The sequence below is a fragment of the Solanum pennellii genome, chromosome 1, assembly GCF_001406875.1.
Source record: "Solanum pennellii chromosome 1, SPENNV200".
In the NCBI taxonomy this organism is placed as follows: domain Eukaryota; kingdom Viridiplantae; phylum Streptophyta; class Magnoliopsida; order Solanales; family Solanaceae; genus Solanum; species Solanum pennellii.
The window spans coordinates 83,241,626-83,261,664 of NC_028637.1; the positions used below are offsets into that span (position 1 = coordinate 83,241,626).

Below are 20,039 nucleotides of genomic sequence, written 5' to 3' on the forward strand. Positions count from 1 at the left end.
ATATCGTAGACGAGGAGAAATATTAATGTTATCTAATATATTCGATACTAACCTAAATATTATATATTTCATATTATTATCTTTTAAACATTTTATATAATCGTGCGAAGCGCGAATAGTTTTACTAGTATATAATTAAGGGAGAAATAGTTTCACCATTACATCACTAACCCAAATAGTGTGAGGTATAGTCTATTATTACAAAAGAGCATAGAAGAGTAATAATATTCCAATTGGTCCTATAATTGGTGCATTGACAACAACATATGTGGATGAAAAATACAGCATAGACTTGTTCTTCTTTCAGTCAAAAATACATAAGCTAGATTCGTTACTTATTGGTCTAGTTTACTAAAGTGAAGCTTCTTTAGAATTCAATACAGTACTTTTACATCCGTGTGGGAACTGCATGTGCTGGGAATAGTATTAATTCCTTTCACTTTACTATGTGCATCTTACTTTGACCAGATATATGGTTATTTGATTATGAAAAAATTATTTTAGTGTTGATTATCTCGATATATGATTATTTCGAGATAAATTATTATGTGATAAGTTACCTCACTATATATGAAATAATTTGTTCTATCACTGATTTAAATGGTGGGATAAATAATTTTAGGACTACTTAATATCGCTAATCAAACGCGAGATAAAATAATTTTACATTTTATACCTGAAATTGTATCACCTTATACCTCCCACCAAATAACTCCATAGAATTTAACAAAGTACGATAAATTTTTAATCTCTGTTATTTTAACTATAATGTATTTAATACATCTAATTGTTTATTGAATTTTGAGACTTACTCAAATGTGACAGACATGAGTTATTGAAATTAAGAGTTATCACATAAAAAGTGACTTTCTCTTTATAATATTAAAAAAAATATGAAAAAGAGTTCTTCGGATGATAAACATATTATTCATCTCTAATAAAGAGGGTGTGGATTTGAATCACTGAGAAATAAAAAAGAAAAGATGGGAGCTCCAAAAGAGAGAATCTTTAAAAATAATTAAAAAGTAAGAAATAGAAATTAAAATAGCAAGAATGACAAGGAAACAAGTACTTTTTTGTAATTATTTCCTATGTTTATTTTTATTTATTTACTTTAAATTTTGCATACCTCTTAATAAAAAGAGAAATATTGAAAGCACTCCTAAATAGGTGTTTGGACATGCGATCATATTTCACGTTGATTTCATCTCATGATTATTTCATATCATATTCTCCCTATTAATGTCATGATTTGAGAATTTCAAACCATAATTTGGAATTTTTTAAATATAAAAATTGTCCCACAAGTTAATTTTTTTAAAAAACAACCCACATTTATATCTACTAATCATTTATTTCATATGTAAAAATAAAATTTATAATTCATAGCATTACCTTTTAAATCAGTTACATCTCATATATTGATTATTCTTACTGACATAGAATTTATTACTACTTCAAATCAATTTCTACTTTACCATTTATATTCACCAAATTAATTATTTATTATCAAATGTTTTTATCAATCAAACCGACAAACAAATGGCTCAAAGTAACAATGTTGGTTTGTATTCTGAGTCATATGAACAAGAAAATGCAAGTTCAACTTGAAAAAGTTGTCCATATGTATTATGTGGGGGACTATATTAAAGACTAGTACACCACAACTTATATATTTTAAACTTTTTAATTGAATTAAAAGCTTAATCAATAAACCTTGAATCTTTTAAAGAATTTTTTTGTGATAGTGTATAATGGAGCTTTATAAGCTTTTGTTTATTTGATAATATTGTACAAATAATTGGATAATTTTAATAACTATACAACTTATGGTGTTTTTATGTTTATGAGAAAACCTAAAAAGTTCAAATCACATTTCAAAACAAAACTTTCACGTCATCTCATAATTTCATACCACATGGTAAACGGGCTGATGTAAATTATCAATTTCATCCTTATACTATTGACAACTTTAAAAATACTCTTGTCCTTTTGGATGCGTAGCCGAAGCCAATTTCATGTAGAGATGACAATGGGGCTGGGTGGGACAGTTGCGGGGCAAACTCGCACAAATTCGCAAACATACTAATTTGTCCCGCCGCACATAGCAAAAAAATGTGCTTTCAATCTGCCCAATGATAGCATTCAAGAAAGCTTTACTCCATTGAATAAAAATAAGAAGCCTTAGAAACTTCAAGGCGGTCCACATTAAGATCTCATACCAAGGAGTACAATGATAAGCTCAACGGGCTTCATCGCCGAGCTAAAGGTGTCTTGCCGGGGAAGAAGAGCTCAAGTTCAAGGAAGAATGAATTGTCTAAATGCTACAACTTTAGTTGGAACAAATATACACTCACCATTACGTACCCAGCTCCATCCCATCATCTATGTTAAATCCACCACATGATACTGATGACCTCTCTTTGAGTGTTGACCTTTCTCAAACTTCCGTAGCTATTGCCCCATCTAATAATAATTCATCTCGGGCTCTACTGTCACTATACAAAAAATAAATTTTAGCGGTAATAAATATTGACATTAATAAAGTGTGATAAATTCTTTACCGGCATTAGTTATGTTTCATTAGAATCAATGTCGCTAAAAGCTTTAGGGACATATGCAAAAGGTGCTAATTGCCACTAAAAATACATATTTAGCGACAATCAAGAATTAATTGCCGCTAATGATCATTATTTATGTAGTGTGACTCCTGTTCACCACATGGTTACTTGTATTGGAACAAGCTCGTTGAAGCGTAAACTTCCTTCCTTATCTGCTATTACATATTCTAGTGAGAAACCTACTTGTTATTCACAAGTTGCTAAGGAGGGCCATTGACGTCATGTGATGGATAAAAAGTAGAATGCTTTCATTCAAACATGGAAACTAGTATCTCCATCAACTTCTTAGAATGTTATTGGTTGTCGTTGGGTGTTCAAACAAAGCTAAAATCAGATGGATCTTTGGATCGTTACAATGGATTCTTAGTTGCCAAGGGGTACTATCAACATACGTCTTGGAATTGAATATGTGGATGTTAGTATTTTTGTTAATGCTGATATGGTCCGTATTAGATGGGTCCATTATCCCACTTCATGGATCCATTATTCCACTAATGGGAAGGTAGTTAACTACCCATTATCCCACTACATGAATCCACAATCCTACTAAATGATTGGTAACTTCCCATAATATCTTAACCGTTCTTGATGGAAGCATGGTTATTTTATATGTCATTTGGTTCAAAGGTCCCTACGCACATTACTTCTAAAACTCCATACCATCTAACAGTGAGGTTTTGAGTGATTAGAAGATCTTTGAAGGAAAGAAGAATTGTAGACTCCGACTGTATCACTAACAATGGTTGGAGGTGTATCGATCACTCTATATTTCCGCTGCATCATTGCTCTGTAATGTCTAACATTTGGTATCAGAGCGGTTGAATTTTCTCGGCTTTGTTAGTTGTCGGAATTCTCTAAAGTCGCTCAAAATAGTTCTTAAAAATTCAGTCTTGTTTTGAAATTTTTTAAAACATTTTCCAATAACCAAAAGCCGAAGAGAGTGTTATTTTGTTGTATAATGTTCAATAATATATCTTGTATATGGTTTTGAGTTAATATTTAGTGATTCGTATATTTTTATTTGATTGATATTTAGCCACAGCAATCTTAATGAAATGATATTATATATTATATTTTGGATCACTTAAAGAAATAAATGTCTAAGTGATCTATAATTTATTTGATTAAAGTTTAGCCACAACATCTTCATGAACAATGGAAACGCTCTAACCGTTTGAGTGTTATGTTCATTAAGACCAAAATCTCTGCTGGTATTCGTGTTCTGTCGAACAGCATAACGATGTCAAGGCATTACTGAAGGCTATTGACGAACAGTTTGAGACTTCAGATAAGGCACTTGTTAGCACCTTAATTATGAAATTCTCATCAATGAGGCTCACTAGTGAGAAAAATGTGCGTGAGCACATATGAAAATGCGAGACTTAGCGGCTCATCTAAAGATTCTTGAAGTCGAGATGTCTAGAACTTTTCTTATGCACTATATCCTGAGTACTCTACCTGCACAGTATGGTCCCTTTAAGATCTCTTATAATACACAAAAAGATAAATGGTCTATTAATGACCTCATGGCCATGTGTGTTCAAGAAGAAGGTCGACTACTCATAGAAACAGGAGAAAGTGCATTCATGACTACTCAAGGAAAGAATACCAATCAAGCCAACAAGAGGTCTAAAGGAAAGACACCACTTGAAACTGACATAAAAGGAAGCCAAGTGTTGCTTCTGTAGAAAGAAGGGGCACATAAGGCACGATTGTGTCAAGTTTCAACAATGGCTTGTTAAGAAAGGTACTCCTATCTCTCTTGTTTGTTATGAAGCTAATATGATTGATGTTAATCATAACACGTGTTGAATTGATTCTTCTTCTACAATCCATGTTACGAATTCCTTGCAGGATTTAAGAAACCTGCAGAAGCCACTGGGAGCAGAGCGAAGTATCTATTCTGGAAACAAGATGCAGTCACATGTGGAAGCTATTGGGACATGCAATTTAGTTCTTAGTAGTGGTTTTTTAGAGTTGGAAAATACTTTTTATGTTCCTAATTTTTTTAGGAAATTAATTTCAGTATCAAGACTTGTACCTTTTGGGATATTCCTTCTTTCTAGAAGGGGATTCCAAACTATTTTATAAATCTAAACTTGTTGTATATGGTACATTATCTGATGGTCTTTTATCTCTTAATTTACAAAATGATTCCACTCATATTGTTATGCATCTACAAACTGGCACTAAAAGATGTGTTATAAATAAAGATTCTTCTATCTTATGCCATCGGAGATTGCGACATATCTTCATCGATACAATTAAGAGATTAGTAAATGATGGAGTACTTAGTACTTTAAATTTTACTGATTTTGATACTTGTACGGACTGAATTAAAGGCAAGCAGACCAACAAGTCAAAGAAAGGTGCGAAAAGGAGTTCAACCGTATTAGAAATCATACATTCAGATATATGTTGTCCAGACATGGACGCATATGGTCAGAAATACTTTATCACCTTTATGGATGATTACTCACGATATATGTATCTCTACATGCTTCATAATAAGAGTGAATCATTAGAAGCCTTTACAGTTTTAAAGGCTGAAGTAGAGAAACAATGCGAAAAATGAATTAAAATTGTGAGAACTGATAGAGATGGTGAATATTATGGTAGATATACAAAAGATGGACAGGCACAAGGTCTGTTTGCGAAGTTTCTTCAACAAAATGGAATTGTTGCCCAATATACTATGCCTGATTCTCCGGATCATAATGGTGTAGTAGAGAGAAGAAATCGAACATTATTGGACATGGTGCGTAGTATGTTAAGTGTCTCTAAGCTACCTAAGTCCTTGTGGATTGAGTCTCTTAAGACAACAGTGTACATATTAAACCGAGTTACAACAAGGTTGTTCCAAAGATACTTTTGAGTTATTCAAAGGTTGTAACCTAGTTTGACACATATAGGTGTATGGGGATGCCCGTATGAAGTTAGAATTTACAATCCACAAGAAAAGAAACTGGATCCTAGGACTATTAGTGGATATTTCATTGTATATGCCGAAATTTCTAAAGGATACATATTCTACTGTCCATCTAACAGTACTTGGATTGTGGAATCAAGAAATGCAAATTTTCTAGAAAATGACTTAATTGGTGGGAGTGATCAATTTCAGAATACAGTTTCTATAAGAGATCAACCTTCCACTTCAAGTCAAAAATTGATTTTGTATATAATACCCCTCAAGTTCAATTGGGTGTTGAGCAACCAATCAATGAGATTTCACAAGCTGCTGAAGACATGCATATAGATCAAGTTGTTCAAGTAATTCCTGAAATTATTGAACAACCAGTTGAACAACATAATCCACAGAAAAATATTGGTGCAACATTGAGAAGATCTACTAGAGAAATAAAATCAGCAATTCCTAGTGACTTTGTTGTATATTTGCAAGAATCTGACATTGGAGTTGAAAATGATCCTGAGTCTTTCTCACAAGCCATGAATTCTAAAGAGTCTGAATTGTGGTACAATGACATGAAAGAAGAGATGAATTCTATGAAAACTAACGAGGTCTGGGATCTTGTCGATTTGCCTAGTGGTGCTAAACTATTGAATGTAAATGAGTTTTCAAGACTAAAAAGGACTCATCAGGCAACATAGAAAGATATAAAGCAAGACTCATTTCTAAAGTATTCACTCAAATGGAAGGAATTTATTACACAGAGACATTTTCTCCTGTGTCTAAAAAGGATTCCTTGCACATAATATTGACATTAGTAGCACACTTTGACTTAGAATTGCAACAGATGGATGTAAAAATCGCATTTCTCAATGGTGATCTAGAACCTGAAGGATTCTCCTCTAGTAATGGTGAGCACTTGGTATGCAATTTAAAGAAATCCATATATGGACTAAAACAAGCTTTCCGTCAATGGTAGTTAAAATTTCATAATGTTATCTCTTCATTCGACTTTGTTGAGAACATTATGAATCAATGTAATGTTTCTTAGTTCTATATATGGATGATATCTTACTTGCATCCAATGATAAGAGATTGATACATGAGGTGAAACAATTTCTCTATAAAAGTTTTAATATGAAAGACATGGGTGATGCACCTTATGTTATTAGTATTAAGATTCATCGAGATAGATATCAAGGTACCTTAGGTTTATCTCAAGAATCCTATATCAATAAAATTTTAGAGAGGTTCCAAATGAAAGATTGTTCACCAAGTGTAGCTCCTATCATAAAGGGTGAAAATTTCAACTTGAATCAGTGCCCGAAGAATGATCTTTGAGAGGGAACAATTGAAGGACATTCCTTATGCTTCTGCTGTCGGAAGCTTGATGTATGCTCAAGTTTGTACAAGACCTGACATATCATTTGTTGTTGGAATGCTAGGAAGATATCAGAGTAATCCAAGTCTTGACCACTAGAGAGCTGCAAAGATAGTCTTAAGATATCTTCAAGGAACAAAAGACTACATGCATATGTACAAAAGATCAGATTACTTAGAAGTCATTGGCTACTCTGATTCAGACTTTGCTGGCTGTGTTGATTCACAGAAATCAACTTCAGGATACATATTTATGTTAGCCGGTGGAGCTATATCTTGAAGAAGTGCCAAACAGACTCTAGTTGCTATTTCCACTATGGAGGGTAAATTCATTTCTTGTTTCGAGGCTACCTCACATGGTGTATGGTTTAAGAATTTTATTTCAGGACTTAGAATTGTCGACTCTATATCTAAGATATTAAGGTTATATTGTGACAATTCAACTGCTATTTTTATGGCTAAGAATAATAAAAGTGGTAGTCGAAGCAAGCATATCGACATCAGATATCTAACCATAAGAGAACGTGTTAAAAACAAGAAAGTGATCATTGAACACGTTAGCACTGAAGTAATGTTAGCTAATCCTTTAACTAAAGGCATGCTACCACAAAAATTTACAGATCGTGTAGTCACAATGGGACTTAGTCCCACTATGTAAAATTTTGTTGTAACAATGAATGTTTACGAAACTCTATTTTATATAATATTTCTCGTTAATTGTGAACATTCAGTTTTATTTTCAGAAATGTTACTAAATTATGGACCTTGAATAAATATTGAGTTTATTCAATTAATTATATGGGTTAAAGTTCAAAGATATAGTGCATTGTGATACATGGAAGATATTACTCACTGCAAGAGAAACTATCACCATGATTCGTGTATTATATTTCATTAATGGAATTAGAATATACAAACCAAGTGGGAGAATGTTAGCATTTTTGTTAATGTTGATATGGTCCGTATTAGATGGGTCCATTATCCCACTTCATTGACACATTATTCCACTAATTGGAAGGTAGTTAACTACCCATTATTCCACCAATGGGAAGGTAGTTAACTACATATTATCCCACTTATGGGAAAGTGGTTAATTACCCATTATCCCACTAATGGGATAATGGTTAATTACCAATTATCTCACTACATGAATCCATTATCCTATTAAGTGGTTGGTAACTTTGCATAACCTCTTAACCATTCTTAATGGAAGCACGGTTATAAATATGTCATTTGGTTCAAAGGTCCCTAAAAACATTGCTTCTAAAACTTCATATCATCTAAAAGTGAGGTTTTGAGTTCTTAGAAGATCTTTGAAGGAAGGAAAAATTGTAGACTTTGACTGTATCGCTAACAATGATTGGAGGTATATCGATCACTCTATATTTCCGCTGCGTCATTGCTCTGTAATGTATAACAGTGGACACATTTAGTCGGTGATGAAACCAACAACAATCAGAGTATTACTCTCTTTAATTATGACTAAGGTTAGAAAATCACACAACTTGACATTTCGAATGCGTTCCTCTTTGGGCACTTAGATGAGGTTGTTTATCTGTCTCAATCTCCCGGATTCGTTGATCTATCTTGTTATGATCATGTTTGTATGCTGAAATGTTGTTTTTTACAGCCTAAACAAGCACCTCGTATGCGGAACAAACGACCAACTGATGCACTATTCGCTCTTGACTTCTTGGGTTCCAAGATTGATAACTATTTATTCTACATGTCTACTTCTACTAATAAGTTATTTTCTTTGGTGTATCCTGATGCTATATTGTTAATTTGTTATTGGGTAATAACCCTGCTCGAATTATATTACTCGTTTCAAGATCATTTTGTTGTTCGTGACCTTGTCACTCTTTCTTATTTTCTGGGCATTGCATCAACTTGGACCACTGAGGGATTGTTTTTGTCTCAACGCAACTATGTCGAGGATCTTCTTAGTCAAGTACATATGGCTGCTTGTAGTCTTGTTTGCTTACCCATGAAACCAGCGCCAAAGGTATCCTCTACTTTTGGTGTTCCTTTCAATGACCCAACTTTATATGACAGCACCGTTAGTGCGCTTCTGTATCTTACTTTCACTCGGCCGTATGTTGTGAACAAAGCATCCCAATTCATGAATTTACGTCTGGATGTTCACATGATAGCTATGAAACATATTTTACGTTATGTGAAAGCTACTGCTTGTTAATAACTTCAAATAACTTGCTTCATGGATATTCTGATTCGGATTGGCGGGTAGATGTGGATGATCAAAAATTCACCACTGGTTTTGTTATATTTCTTTGTGATAATTTGATCTCTTGGTCTTCACGGAAGCAACCAACACGTTGTCTTTAGCTAAGTGCACAATTGAGGCTTAATATCGGGCATTAGCAACAACTACATATGGTATTACCTGGATTGAATTCCTTCTTCGAGAGATATGTTGCTTCACATCATCTGTTCTTATCCTTCAGTGTGATAAACTTAGTGCTACCTACTTGACAACTGATTCCATTTTCCACTCTCGTACGTAACATGTGGAATATAATTTTTACTTTGTTCACGATAAGGTTTGTGCTAAGTCACTTTCAGTTCGATATGTGAGTACTCGTGATCAAGTTGTTACTCACCAATCCCTTGTCAAAGTCTCGTTTTCTTGATTAAAATAACAAGTTGACAACAACTTAAGGGGGATGAAGACAAATGATGCGGTGTTTATAGTCCAACTAGGATCAGTCTCTATATCTCATAGTTTGTATTGATTTTGTTATTGAAGTTGTGTAACTATAGGATTCTTAAGTTAGACTATATATATATATATATATATATATATATATTCAATAATGTACATCATATATTAAATACTGAACAGGTTTTATACAAAAAAATCATTAGGGAAAATTACGCGGTTAAGATAATTTATATTATTTATTACTCATTATACTTATAGTTTGCTATAATTACCGCTCGCGACTAACATTATATATTAATTACATGGGCTGACTTCGAGTTTATATAATTAGTAATGTTTGTATATGTATAAAAAGCCAGAATATAAAACCAAATATTTATAACATGCAATTATCTAATCGACATACATATAAAATTCACCATTCTCCCACTCTCTGCCCTCTCTTGCTCGCCTCTCTCCTCCCACTCTCAATCTCATTCAAATCTTTCCTCCCTCTCCGAATCTCGCTTTCCATTTATACAAATGCGTATATATAAAATACAATCATATACATATATACAATTCACATCTCTCCCACTCTCTGCCCTCTCTCGCTCACCTCTCTCCTTTCTCTCCCAATATCCCTCGCCTCTCTTCTCCCTCTTTCAATCTCGCTTTCCATATATACAAATGTATATGTATAATATACAATTATCTAAACCATATACATATACAATTCACCTTTCTCCCACTCTTTTCTCTCTCTCGCCTCTCTCCTCTCTCTCCCATACTCTCTTGCCTCTCTCGCTCACCTCTTACTTTCTCTCCCAATATCACTCACCTCTCTTCTCCCTCTTTCAATCTCTCTTTCCATATATACAAATGTATATGTATAATATACAATTATCTAAACCGCATACATATACAATTCACCTTTCTCCCACTCTTTTCTCTCTCTCTCGCCTCTCTCCTCTCTCTCCCATACTATCTTGCCTCTCTCCTCCATATAACATGTAGCTACCGAATTATAATTTTTAAACTATAGCTTGGAGAGTAATTAGACTATTTTAAAGAGGCTATATGTGAAAGTTCCCCATTAATTTATTATCGTCGATTAATTACCGCTAAAAATTGTTTTTGATACAGCGTATTGTTCCCCATTAATTTATTATCGTCGATTAATTACCGCTAAAAATTGTTTTTGATACAGCGTATCAAACACAACTTTGGGAAGAGTTTAACATAACCAATATTAACTGACACTACAATTGATTTTTTTACCCTTCCTCGGAGCTCCCACCCCTTTTGTTCCCTTGGTGAGTCAAACTCGAAACCTTCGGATTGAAAGTGAAGGGTACTTACCATTCGAGCAACTCCCTCTCGTCGACAGTACAAATTTTACACTATTAGATTACAATCTTTAATTTATTGATGGTAACAAATAACATACCTTATTTTTAAGATAGTAGTAAATTATTTTTATAAAACATTTTCAAGAACCTCAAGTCCCAACAAATTCACACAAACTACGTCATAAGTCAATTTACAGTATTCAAAAAAGACTCAAAACAGACTGAATAGGGTGATAGAAGGAACATTATTATTATTATAGTCAAATTGGTACATGACATAGTACCACAAAGGAGCATGATGGCATATATAATTAAGTGAAATATAAAACATTATCACTTACATGCTCAACTATATAGGACCATATATAACATACTTACAATTTACCATCATCATATACATAAACATAAAACTACAAAAGCCAACCTTTAAACAAGCAATTATATTATATATTAAAAACCAAAGTTTTTCTCTTGGAATAATCATTAAAACCTATCCCTCCATAAAACTTGACAGCCTCATGATTATTGATAACTCTTCCTGGATTACCATAATTAGAAAGTGGTTTCACCTGAACAATAGGAAACTTCTTCTTTCCTTGCATTTCTTCAAGAAGAGTAAATCCTTCTATGCCTATCTTAGTTATATCTTTCCTTGGTGCCATATTAGAACTACTAATTAAAGTTATAAATTTATTTTTGGGTGTCTATAGAGGAAGAAGAAATGTTTGTTGTGTTTGATGCATAGAGGCTAATAGATAAGACCCTTTATATAGATGTTGTAAAGTAACAATCAAGAAGGAAAAAAGAACTATTTTAAAGGACAATAATTTATAATATTTCCTTACCGTTCAAATTTTCTTTGATTCTTTTAAGATATATGTTCCATTCAAAAGGCAATGGAACTTAAGGTTCCATTGGAGGGGGCGTGTATGTATTTGACCTTTAAAATTATTAGATCTACATGTAAATACAAATAATAGAGCCTATTTGAATTGACTTATTTTAGATGTTTTTAAGATAAATAATTTTTAAGTGATTTTATAATGTTTGTATAAAATGATAATATACAATACCAATTGTTTTCAAACACTTGTTTTTAAAGTAAAATAATAAAAACAAATAAAAAAAATCATAAGTTAAGAATTCTAACTGTTGGGTAAACGCGGACAAGCACAAAAATATATATGGTAAAAGTAATGGAAATAAAATGGGAAAATAACGACACCAAGAATTTTACGTGGAAACCCTTCTGAATAAGGGAAAAAACCACGGACTAAGAGGAGCAACTGATATTACTATAGTAAGGAATTTTACACTGTGTAGTCACGAATACAATACTCAAAGTGACTACTACACACTCAAAAGGAACAACACTCTTTTGGTTTCCGTCTTACTAAAATATCGCTCACACTCTATTTTTCTTCACAGACTATTTTCTTGTATAGTCTATGGAATACCTCACTTTGCTCTCAAAATGGTTTTTCTCTCTAACTTGGTGTGTTCTACAAATGAGCAAGAATGCTCTATTTATAGAAGGATAAAACCATGCCTATGTCACTAATGACATATGTAAACATAGCAAAGTCAAGAATGGTTGCAAATCTTACCAATTTGCCAACTACCAAATCTTTTCTTTTCAACTCCAATTACTATTCTTTTTTAACAATTGCTTGTACCAATTGAATAGCTAAAGTTGACCAAAACAATGGGATGGATTCAACAAATCTCCCCCTCCAGTCCCATTTACTGGAAGAAGGTATCTTCAACTTCTTTAGAGAGAGCTCATACCCACAAGTTCTTTGCATAACTCGAACTTGTCTTTCGGCATCATCTTGGTCAGCATATCTGCAGGATTTTCACTTGTGTGAATCTTTTTGACGTGAAATGATTCATTCTCCACTTTCTCACGAATCCAATGATATCTGATGTCAATGTGTTTTGTTCTTGCATGGTACATGGAGTTCTTGCTCAAGTCTATTGCACTCTGGCTGTCACAATAGACAATATACTCCATCTGATTCAAACCAAGCTCTTGAAGAAATCGCTTTAGCCATATCATCTCCTTGCCGGCTTCAGTAGCCGCAATATACTCAGCTTCAGTTGTAGATAGTGCAACACATTTCTGCAACTTTGACTGCCATGATATAGCTCCCCCTGAAAAAGTAAACAAATATCCAGTAGTGGATTTTCTGTTATCAAGGTCACCTGCCATATCAGAATCTGTATAGCCTTTCAAGATTGGATTTGATGCTCCAAAACACAAGCATTCATCTGAGCTTCCTCTAAGATACCTGAGTATCCATTTCACAGCTTCCCAATGCTCTTTTCCCGGATTTTCGAGAAATCTACTGACAACACCAACTGCGTGAGCAATATCAGGTCTAGTGCACACCATTGCATACATTAGACTTCCGACAACGGAGGAATATGGAACTTTGGCCATGTTCTCTTTTTCCTCCCTAGCTGTAGGACACATCTTCTTGCTCAACTTCATATGACCAGCAAGAGGTATACTCACAGGCTTCGCATTCTTCATATTGAAGCGCTCCAATACGCGTTCAATGTACTTCTTCTGGGACAAATAAATCTTCCTTTTATCTCTAAGACGAGTAATTCTCATGCCCAAAATTTGCTTGGCATGACCCAAGTCTTTCATAGAAAAAGACTTACACAACTCTTTCTTCAGCTCGTCAATCTTGGAAGTATTCTTGCCCACAATCAACATATCATCCACATACAACAAAAGGATGATAAAATCTTTGTCAGAAAATTTTTGTACAAATACGCAATGATCTGAAGAAGTCTTCTTATAGCCTTGCTCCCCCATAACAGATTCAAACTTTTTGTACCACTGTCTGGGAGCTTGTTTTAGGCCATAGAGACTCTTTTTGAGTTTGCATACAAAATTTTCTTTACCATCTACTTTGAAGCCCTCAGGTTGTTCCATATAAATCTCTTCTTCTAGGTCACCGTGAAGGAAAGCCGTCTTCACATCCATCTGCTCAATCTCTAAATTAAGACTAGCAGCCAAACCTAGAACTGTGCGAATCGAGGACATTTTCACAACAGGAGAAAATATTTCGTCAAAGTCGATACCTTTCCTTTGACCGAATCCCTTAACAACCAATCTAGCTTTGTACCTGGGCTTCAAGTTGTGTTCTTCAACTTTAACTTTGAACACCCACTTGTTCTTCAAAGCTCTCATGCCCTTAGGCAATTTTACCAACTCATAAGTGTGGTTCTCATGCAAAGACTTCATCTCGTCTTGCATGGCTTCAATCCATTGATTCTTGTGCTCATCTTCCATGGCCTCCTCATAACATTCAGGTTCTCCCCCGTCAGTGAGTAACACATACTCATTGGGTGAATAACGGGAGGAAGGAAACCGCTGTCTTGTGGACCTCCGAAGCGGAATATTTGATTCGTCCACAACTTCATGAGCAACAGGATCATCAATAACAATATCATTGTTATTATCAACATCAACATGTTGATTCGATACATGATTCTGGGCGTCACCATGATTATCAAACCCAACAACATCATGCACACTTGTGTGAGGAACTTCATCATGATGAACTATACCATCAAAATTTGAAGATTCTACCTTCTCCGCTTTGTCAATATCTTCAATTGTTTGATTCTCCATGAAAATAATATCACGGCTTCTCACAAGTTTCTTTTCAATTGGATCATATAGCCTGTAACCAAATTCATCTAGGCCATATCCAATGAAGATGCATTGCCTTGTCTTGGCATCTAACTTTGACCTCTCATCTTTCGGCACATGTACAAAAGCTTTGCAACCAAATACTCTCAAATGGTCATAGGAAACATCCTTTCCATACCAAACACTATTTGGTACATCACTTTGCAAAGCAACAGCAGGAGATAGATTAATAACATGTGCAGCGGTCAATAAAGCCTCACCCCAAAATGAGTTTGGCAACTTTGCTTCAGAAAGCAAACATCTAACTCTTTCCATCAAGGTCCTGTTCATCCTCTCAGCCAAACCATTAAGCTGAGGAGTCTTGGGAGGAGTCTTCTGGTGTCTAATACCTTGATGCTTGCAGTATTCGTCAAATGGTCCACAATATTCACCACCATTATCAGTACGAATACATTTCACTTTCTTTCCAGTTTCTCTTTCAACTGAAGCCTGAAACTGCTTAAAGACACCTAACACTTGGTCTTTAGTCTTCAAGACATAGACCCAAAGTTTTCTCGAGCAATCATCAATGAAAGTGACAAAGTAAAGTGCACCACCCAATGTCTTTGTCTTCATTGGACCACATAAATCAGAGTGCACTAACTCAAGCAACTCTGTCTTTCTCGAAGGAGGGTAGGACTTAAAGGAAACTCTATTTTGTTTACCAGCCAAGCAGTGCTCACATTTTTCTAATTTAGCACTTTGGAAATTTGACAATAATTTCTTCTTGGCTAGAATATTAAGTCCTTTCTCGCTAATGTGGCTAAGCCTCTTGTGCCATAATGTTGAAGAGCTATCGCTCTCAACCGCATTCACCATATCAACACAAGCAGAGGCCGTAGTCCAGTATAGACCACGACGTTTGTTACCACGAGCCACAACCAAGGAACCCTTAATGAGCTTCCATTTTCCATCACCGTTGGTACTAACATATCCTTCATCATCTAAAACACCAACAGAAATTAGGTGCAGACGAACATCAGGAGCATGTTTCACATTGTTCAAAACTAGTTTAGTTCCAACACTAGTTTCCAAACAAATTGTACCAATACCAACCACCCTAGAAACAGTCTCATTACCCATACTCAAGGTTCCAAAATCACCAGGAGTGTAGGAAGAGAAAAAATCCTTCCTTGATGTCACATGAGATGCGGCACCAGTGTCCACAACCCAGCTTGACTCATCACAAGCAATATTTATCATGTTTGCATCAAGAACGGTAACAAGATCTTCGGTGGTGACGGTGGCTAGGCAATTTTCATTGCCATCTTCTTTAGTTTCCTCTTTGTTTTTGTTCTCCCTCTTCAACTTCCTGCAGAACTTCTTTGTGTGCCCTTTCATGCCACAATGATAGCACTCAATATCCTTAAGTCTGCCTTTGGATTTGCTCCTATTTTGTTCTCTATGCTGAGAACCACGAGTTTTATTTCTCCCCCTGGGGCCAGTTATCAGGACATCCGACGAAGAGGAACCTTGAGTTTTTCTTCTCATCTCTTCGTTCAAGACACTACTCTTGGCGGAATCCATAGAGATCACACCATCCGGAGCAGAATTTGACAATGACGTTCTAAATGTTTCCCATGAATCTGGTAGGGAACCAAGTAGAAGCAAGCCTTGAATTTCTTCATCAAATTTGATGCCCATAGCAGATAATTGGTTCATTATCCCCTGAAAATTATTCAGATGGTCTGTCATCGGAGAACCATCATGATACTTCAAACTCAACATCTGCTTTATTAAGAACATTTTGTTGTTGCCAGTCTTTCGAGCATACAAACTTTCAAGATGCTCCCATAGGGTTCGAGCATGTGTTTCCCCAGAAATATGGTTCAACACATTATCGTCGACCCATTGCCTAATGAATCCACAAACCTGTCTATGCAACAGATTCCACTCTTCATCTGTTTTATTATCAGGCTTTACAGTGGTAAATACTGGTTTGTAAAAATTCTTAACATAAAGCAGATCTTCCATTTTCCCCTTCCAAATGGCATAATTAACACCATTCAAAGTAACCATTCTACTTGTGTTGCCTTCCATTGTTTTCCCCCAAAAATATAGTTATCGCAAATCAAAGTAAATCTTTTCTGATGTGGAAGTTCAGACTGTGCTGCAACCACAGAGCATACTCAGATAAAACCTTGGCTCTGATACCAGTTTGTTGGGAAAATGCGAACAAGCACAAAAATATATATGGTAAAAGTAATGGAAATAAAATGGGAAAATAACGACACCAAGAATTTTAAGTGGAAACCCTTCTGAATAAGGGAAAAAACCACGGACTAAGAGGAGCAATTGATATTACTATAGTAAGGAATTTTACACTGTGTAGTCACGAATACAATACTCAAAGTGACTACTACACACTCAAAAGGAACAACACTCTTTTGGTTTCCGTCTTACTAAAATATCGCTCACACTCTATTTTTCTTCACAGACTATTTTCTTATATAGTCTATGGAATACCTCACTTTGCTCTCAAATTAGTTTTTCTCTCTAACTTGGTGTGTTCTACAAATGAGCAAGAATGCTCTATTTATAGAAGGATAAAACCATACCTATGTCACTAATGACATATGTAAACATAGCAAAGTCAAAAATGGTTGCAAATCTTACCAATTTGCCAACTACCAAATCTTTTCTTTTCAACTCCAATTACTATTCCTTTTTAACAATTGCTTGTACCAATTGAATAGCTAAAGTTGACTAAAACAATGGGATGGATTCAACACTAACTTGCGACTTCGAGTCTCTTTGCACTACAACAAAGCTCAAATAGCAAGGGTTTATTTTACATACTATGGGATAGGAAATCCAAAGTTTGTTGTAACAGAGGTTTCAGCAACTCCCAGAGTTAGCTCTGCCATAATAAAGTTGTGAGAGTTTTTCACTAACTCTATATTAAGCAATGGGGTTATTGTGCAGCGGTTTGAACCCTGCAAATTGATTCTTAGAAAAATATCATTTAAGTTCCAAAATCACAATCTCAGATAGTAATAACAAAATAGCAGGGTTAAAACCTCCACAAATCATGAAAATTTAATTATCTTTCTATACTTATAGGGTTAAAAACCCCACACCATAACTTCACAAGTAATGATACTGCGTGCAATAAAAAAAATACAGTATAAAAAGTAATACCCAACAAGTTACAGTATTAAAAGTAATATCCTGATATTTTAATGTGCTCCCTCTTGATGGCACGTCTGCCATCCTCATTGAACCTAATAAGAAAAACAACAGAGAAGTCATACTCCTTCGTCAGCCAATGTACAAATTTATGGACATAATGCATCTTCTTGAGTCCAATAGAGATGATGCATTTGACATATTGTGGCGAATTGGGTTGACTTTTGACTTATTTTATTTTGACTTAAAGTCAATTACTTAAAAATATTTTGTTGTATTATCCAAATTTTATAAAAGTAATTAAGAGTTATTATACCTTAAGGACACTGAAAATAAAATAGAAAAATTACGCGTCTAAACAAATTTATACTATTTAATTATTCATCATATCTATAGTTTGCAATAATTACCACTCGCGACTAACTTTATACAATAATTACGTGGGCAGACTTCGAGTTTGTGTCATTAATCATGTTTGTATATGTATAATTCGCCAAGATATACAAATACATATGTATATTATTTTTTAACCTATATAAATATACAATTCACCTCTCTCTCACTCTCTGCCCTCTCTCGCTGGCCTATCTCCTCCCTCTCTCAATCTCGCTTGCCTCTCTCCTCCATCTCTCAATCTCTCTTGCCATTTATACAAATGTATATGTATAATATACAGTTATATACAATTAGATACATATACAATTCGCCTCTCTCCCACTCTCTGCCCTCTCTCTCGCCTCTCTCCTCCCTCTCTTGATTTTGCTCACCTCTCTCCTCTCTCTCCCAATCTCTCTTCATATATATACAAATACATATGTATAATATATAATTATCTAATCAATATTACATATACAATTCACCTTTCTCCCACTCTTTTCCCTCTCTCTCTCCTCTCTCCTCTCTCTCTCTCTGTCTCGCTCGCCTCTCTCCTCCATATAATATGTAGCTACAAATTGTAATTATAAAACTATAACTATGGAGAGTAATTAATTATTTTTAAGTGGCTATATGTGAAAGTTTCTCCTAAAATCAATTCAAATAAACTTTTATACTTATACATCCTAAATTATAAGTCCGTCACAATAGACATTTAGTCCGATGATTACAAATAAATTTTGTACTAGTTGCAATTGTTCTTGTAATAGCTAAAATATCTCTTTTTACAATAATCAACAGTAAAGAGTCATTGATTGCAGATTTACTTGATTTAAATATCATTTAAAATTAAGAAAATGATTGGGCGGATGTGAAATATTTCTAAGCATTATCTCTAGTGGCAACAAATAAAATAATTACAAATAAAAAAGATATAGAGATGCTTGAATAAGACTTCGTATTCCATGTGTTGGATTCTTTGATTCCAACTTTTGGATAAGAAAGTTGCAAATAGGACAAAAAAGGTTCTGACTGGATATTGAATTAATTAGTTGAAGCACAATATATGATATTTATCTATTATTTGTCTATCTAAGATTGATTTGCTTATATAAAATATAATCTTACCATATAGAGTAGGAATATAATCCAAGTAAATATTCAAAGAAGAAAAGAGAATGTTCATTAAAAGCATTACCAGTAGTAGTAATTTTTATCATCTTTTATGAGGAGCCTTTTTTATTTTTATTTTTGAAAAGAAAAATTGAACAGTTATTTAAGGTGAACCTGAAGTTCAAAAATTACTTTTTTTATATCATGATTTGGCGTATTCTTTAAGAGAATAATGCTCCCTTCATTTCATATTAAGTGAATTGTTAGGTGTCTCAAAACTTTTGAGAAAAAAAATTAAATTATAAATTAGGCATAATTATTCATTTTAATCGTTATTAATTATTTTCAAACTTTTGATTAAAATAACTAAACATTAATTAATAACTAATTTCAATACTAATTAATGAAGAATAAAATTGAAAAAACATTCTAAAATTAGTCTTGAAATTGAACAATTAATTTAATTTGAAAAATGAAAAAAAGTCTCAATAATTCAATTAATTAGAAAAAGAGTGATTAATTGATATGATTATTTTACCATACTAGCCCTACTAATTGATATTTAATGATAGATCTTTAAAAATGATTTGGAGAATATAAGTGATTAAGGCTAATAAGGGTAAAATATGCATATAAACTATCTTTTTTTTTAATTTCATAACGAACTATTGAGAGTCTGACCTAAAAGATCACTATAAGATTGAGAACATTTCTCTTTTATTACACTTTGTTTATGATGCGCGTACTACACTATTTCTTTTATTTTAAAAGAAATAATCACATCACACTC

At 34.0% G+C, this 20,039-nt stretch overlaps 1 protein-coding gene across 1 annotated transcript in view; it reads left to right on the top strand.

The window, feature by feature from the left end:
• The window catches only part of LOC107023978, a 24,122-nt gene extending 15,016 nt beyond the window's left edge, over window positions 1-9,106 (top strand). The window contains 5 exon segments of the mRNA XM_027913910.1: window positions 3,855-3,920; window positions 4,476-4,587; window positions 5,743-6,185; window positions 6,377-6,451; window positions 8,540-9,106. Coding sequence (XP_027769711.1) covers window positions 3,855-3,920; window positions 4,476-4,587; window positions 5,743-6,185; window positions 6,377-6,451; window positions 8,540-9,106 — 1,263 coding nt within the window.
• Window positions 9,107-20,039: the final 10,933 nt, after the last annotated feature.